Below are 5039 nucleotides of genomic sequence, written 5' to 3'. Positions count from 1 at the left end.
TTGGAGAACCCTTTTGCAATTATGTAAGCATTTAATGTAATCTGAAAACTGCTGCCCTGGTTAAAAACAACGATGGTATTCTGTCTACAATGGAGTGCAATGGAAGTAGTATATGTAGTACATGTAGTATATGTCTGAATATACTGTACCTGTATTCATCCTCTGACTGAAACGCTTCATTCATCTCTTTAAGCTCCCCTTCTGAAGAAGCCCAGCCTGCTCTGATTGGTCAGTGTTTCTGGGTCTTTCACATCTGCATTCTTGGAGTCTGTGTACTGTTATTGCAGCCGGGGTATCACTGTAAAATATCTGTTTGCCAAATAAAATGACTCAACAAATTAAACGTTTTTTTCCACTGATTCATGCACGCATTTAGGCAGTCTCTAAGTGTGTGGTAATTTCCATCTCTTGCCCCTCCCCTCTACTGAAGCCCTTGGCAACCCAGTCTTGCCCAATCGCCCCCCCCCCAGCCTGTCACAGCCATGCCCAGCCCAGCCTCTCTGTCCAGACAGCATATATGGGCAGCAGCCAGTCTTGCATGGAGGTCAGACGTCTTTCTGCACTGAAACAGAGAAATCACAGCTGTACAGCATCCCATTGATTTTATTTAGCATTTAAGAGAAGTAAGAAAGAACAAGACAACAGATCTGGTGCTACAGAAAACAGGTGAGTGTTTTTGTCAAATCTCATTTTGATTTTCATCTTTGTTGACATGTATGTCTTACATGTGTTGGGTTCATGAGCAACTTTTCACCAAGTATGTGAACATATTGATCTCTTTAGAAAACGTGTTGCTTTTGTGGTGATTACTGCAATTCTCCTGTATACATCTTCATTTTACTGTCCAAGGCCCTCTGACAATGCCTTGTTTCTGGTTGTGTGTAAGTGAATGTGTTTTTGTTTGTGGCTCCCCTCCTTCTCAGACCAAACCCAATCGGAGATGAAGCTTCTGACAGCCGCCCTCGTCATTGTTCTTCTGTCTACAACAGCCTCCGCTAAGCCGGTAATCTAACCACAATATGGATCTTCCCTCATCCTCCTCCCCTAGTGCTCTCTCTCTCACCGACCCTTCCTCAGTTTTCCTAGTGTGTTTGGTTGCAGTCACTCACAAATCTGAAGTTTTCAAACCTGTGTAGCAAAGTCAAACTGCAATATTTTTACTATGAGTATTTACAGATCCTTTTTAGGTTTAAAAAAAAACTCTATTTATCATGTGGTGTACATATTGAGACCGTTCTCTATTAATGTTATTCATTTCTGTAAACTGCTCTTTGACCTTTAGACCTTAGAGCCTTGATCTTGGATAGATAGCTGATGAGCCTCCAAATTGCATTATTAGTTTCAATTTGTTTCAACTTATGGTTTCAACCAACACATTCCTGTCATTAAATTGTAACCTCTTGGAGGTCAAATTATGCTTAAGATTTTATTGCTTAATTTCTAGATATTGTATTGTAGTTTTTATTTCCCTGCACATATGGTTGAAAACCTCAGGTCCCAATCCATCCCAAATAACTCACAAATAATACCGAGATCAGCTGATTAAAATGAATTCATCAGTGTATCCTTGGTGTTGGTTTTGACTTGGGGGCGTATTTGGTCATAATAAGTATCAGTGCGTAACTGTCCCAAGAAAAAAAAAAAAAATCCGGTTTGTTTTCCTACTATTTTAGCACATACCTCGTTGTTAGTGTTCGTCAAGAGCGCTGGATTTCTAGTTTTAAGTGACGATGTTGAAATTGGTGCGATATGTGTGGGAGCTGACACTAAAAACAATGTTTGTGACATCAATTCCAGTGGCCACACAGGCAGTTACCAAGGTGACGGGCCAACGGTGTTAGCCGTTGTGTTATGTGAGCCACTCCCTAAGTGACTCCATGACTCGGTTTGTCTTCTGTAACTCAGTGTTGTGAAAAAGGACCCCCCTTTAACCGCTGATGGTACATAACCGTACTATGGCTGCTTGTTAAAAAAGGGGGGAAATGCTCAATGGACTATAGGACTGTGATGTGTCCAACTGAGCATCGCACAACTGAAGTGTCATTACTTTCAATTAGGTTTTTGAAATTTCAGTGACACCTTTGTTATAATTTTGTGAAGTGTGGTTTAAGGTATGATTAAGGTGTTGAAAATATAATTCTAGTTTTTCTATTTACTTTTTGCCTTGCTACACATTGCATAGAACACAGCATTTCCTAAATCAGCTCTGTCTCCTTAAAAATGAAGTTCCCATACAGTTAAAAAATGCATTTTCAATTATGTTTTAAGGGAAATCTTTCTCTGGGGAAACATCTTTGATCACAAATGTCCCGAAACCAAAAGTCAACTGACTTGTTTACATGACGTGCATAACTTTTGTATGTAACTTAAATTATATATAATAATTATATCTTATACTATAACAAACCTACTTAAATTATGTGTTATTTATACACACATACATAATATACTAATGTCCAATTATTTATTAGGAAGATATTTACAGAGGGATTTGTTAATACATCATCCCTGGCCTGATTTATGAGACATTTTAATCAAACAATATGGCGAAAATCAATTTTTTTGAAGGTTATGGACAGTACATTTTGATTTCCTAGGTAATAAAAGCAGATATCCTGAAACCCCTCTGTAATTTTGTTTTAATCTTGTGTGTACCTAGGTTTATCACATGTTCAGATCTAGCTACCGAACATATATGCAAAATCACACACATCTTATGGGATAATGCCTGATTTGCATAAGTAAACGTCCAAATTTCAAAAACTTGTAATTCATTTTTTTCATATACTTGTGTAAGTAATGAACGGAGGAAGTTTCATGGTTGTATCTATTATTTTAAAATTGTACCCTGTTCACCTGTAGGGTCTCGCCTTAACCCAAACCAACATCTGTTTTTAATCCTAATCAAGTACTTTTGCAGGAAAATACATTTCCCTTGAAATTTAATTGAGAATGCAGTTTTCTTATTAACATAAATCCTAAAGGTGATATCTAGGGACACTGGACTGAGGTATTGGACAGGACATTGTGGCCTTTATTTGACACTATCTGAGTCTCTTTCATTTGATATCCCCGCTACAGATTGGTTCGCGTCGGCATCAGGATGCTGACATCGCTGACAATGACTTGATACAGGGCCGGCTGGAAGGGAATACCAGGCGGTCTTGGGGGTCTAGTGATTCTTCTAGCAACGAAGACTCGTCATCAGAGTCGAGTCAGTCACTGGAGTCCCGGGAATCTAGCGAGTCTTCAGAAAGTCAGTCTTCGGAGGAGTCCTCGGAAGAGTCCTCGGAGGAAGTCAAGGATCCGACCACTACGGCCGTGACCACCACTGCCATGACAACCGTTACTACAGTAGAAGAGAGTACGCCCAGCCCTGGGGGGAAAACGCCCCCACCAGCGACACCGACCACACCTATTGTTGCCACGTCAGCTGTGATTGATTGTGTTACCGTGGATGTTCCAACACCAGCTCCCATTACAGAAAACAGAGGAGACAACTAAACAACATGCCGATTTAAAATGTTTAGTTTCCTGAGTGTAGTTACAAAAGTTAAACCTCAGCGGGTTTTATGAATTCATTATCAAAAAATGGCAACATGCAAGTACTTAATGAGGCCAGTCTGACATTAGAAGATCCTCTAAACCAGTGTTCCTTGACCCTTGTGTTGTCAAAATTGAAAATCAACACTTTTGATGAGGCTTTTTTTCAATGTTTGTTACTTTTTTTGAAATTGATACTATTTAACACTAACTAATTTACTTTAGTTTTACATTTACGTTTGGAATTTAAGTTCAATAAACCTCATTTATAGGAAATGAAACCTAGTATTTGACTTAGAAAATCAGAAATTAGGAATTATTTAAATAAAATTAAAGGAATCTATGTTGGTGGATAATCACAGACTGGAATATGTTAAGATGACGCCCCAAAATTGATGAAAGTAGAGATTTGTACTTGCCAAAGAGCATTGTGTGAAATCAATCATGTTATTTGGGAAAACAGGGTCAGTTTGACCCGAGGACAACATGAGGGTTAACCATTTTCAGACCAAGGACCACTTTCTCAATACAAAAAAATCCTGAACCAACGAACTTTTCCCCTAAAACAATGTGCAGATTAAATGACAGTTTTACTTGTATCTATCCTAATGAGGAAGAATGATGTTGCGTATGTTGAGGAATCACATAAGCAATGTCTATCTTAGCCATCAATCCATCTTGTCAGTTGACAATAACTGGGAACCGTATCCCTCGATATTTCCTTTAAATGTCACACTGATTATTTTTCAGTGTTGCAAAACAGTCGGCTGCATTGCTGAAGTCCGACAACACAGAAAAATTGCCAATTTGACAAATGAGTTTATTTAACATTGGAAAAATTTGTGAACATTTGTGCTCCTCACTGTTAAGGTGTCTCCACATGATATGCAATTTGCGCAGAGAGCAAAGCGTAGCGCGGGTATTCTTCATTGAGGATGGCAAGGAAGCTATTTCCCGTTGCTAGGTAACAAAAGCGGCAACTAGGTCTATGTGTGCGGCGCAAAGTGGCAAATCCAAGCTCGCCCTATAGGAAATCAATGGAGCGCCTGGCGCAAAGCAGTTTGCCGCCTATCATGTGTCAGCGGTTTTAGTCTTCAGAGTTGCTGACAGACAGTTTGGAAAACATTTATTGAAATTGTATTTAAAAAATGACATTTTACCAAATCTACTCGGGGAAAACTCTTTGGGAAATGCTGATAGTTGACAGCGTCACTAACTGCTTTAACATACACATTCTTTAATTACCACTAGATGCTTTATCCAAAAATGTACTATATTAATGTCATTTTTGAACAAAAACTAATACTATTTTTTGAAAGCGTTTTTTGAAATGTATATTTTTACATGTATTTTTAAGATTACATTGATTGTTTTTTCATATTGACCTGCAGTGTTCTAGCCATCAAATAGGGATACTACAGAACAACTTTCACACAGACCACATACATGTTGAAGCCCACACACACACACACACACACACACACACACACACACAC

The 5039-nt window shown here is 38.7% G+C and overlaps 1 protein-coding gene and 1 long non-coding RNA gene across 3 annotated transcripts in view; both read left to right on the top strand.

Moving 5' to 3' along the window:
* LOC116704176 (uncharacterized) overlaps positions 1 to 4834 on the top strand; it is a 15654-nt gene extending 10820 nt beyond the window's left edge. Inside the window, exon 3 of the long non-coding RNA XR_004335605.1 lies at positions 4294 to 4834. This is a non-coding gene — a long non-coding RNA (uncharacterized LOC116704176). The remainder of the gene's footprint in view (positions 1 to 4293) is intronic.
* scpp8 (secretory calcium-binding phosphoprotein 8) lies at positions 471 to 4834 on the top strand. 2 transcript variants are annotated; one of them, XM_032539452.1, is made up of 3 exons: positions 471 to 663; positions 917 to 1003; positions 3082 to 4834. In XM_032539452.1, the coding sequence occupies exons 2-3, from the start codon at positions 941 to 943 to the stop codon at positions 3502 to 3504; spliced, it is 486 nt and encodes a 161-aa protein (XP_032395343.1). In that variant the 5' UTR covers positions 471 to 663; positions 917 to 940; the 3' UTR covers positions 3505 to 4834. The 2 variants fall into 2 exon arrangements, with proteins under 2 accessions (XP_032395343.1, XP_032395342.1); XM_032539451.1 differs by having other exon boundaries at positions 475 to 666; positions 924 to 1003.
* Positions 4835 to 5039: the final 205 nt, after the last annotated feature.

This window comes from Etheostoma spectabile, chromosome 16, assembly GCF_008692095.1.
Source record: "Etheostoma spectabile isolate EspeVRDwgs_2016 chromosome 16, UIUC_Espe_1.0, whole genome shotgun sequence".
NCBI lineage: Eukaryota > Metazoa > Chordata > Actinopteri > Perciformes > Percidae > Etheostoma > Etheostoma spectabile.
The sequence above is the reverse complement of the archived record's forward strand: the minus strand, read 5'-3'. Positions and strand labels throughout refer to the sequence as shown.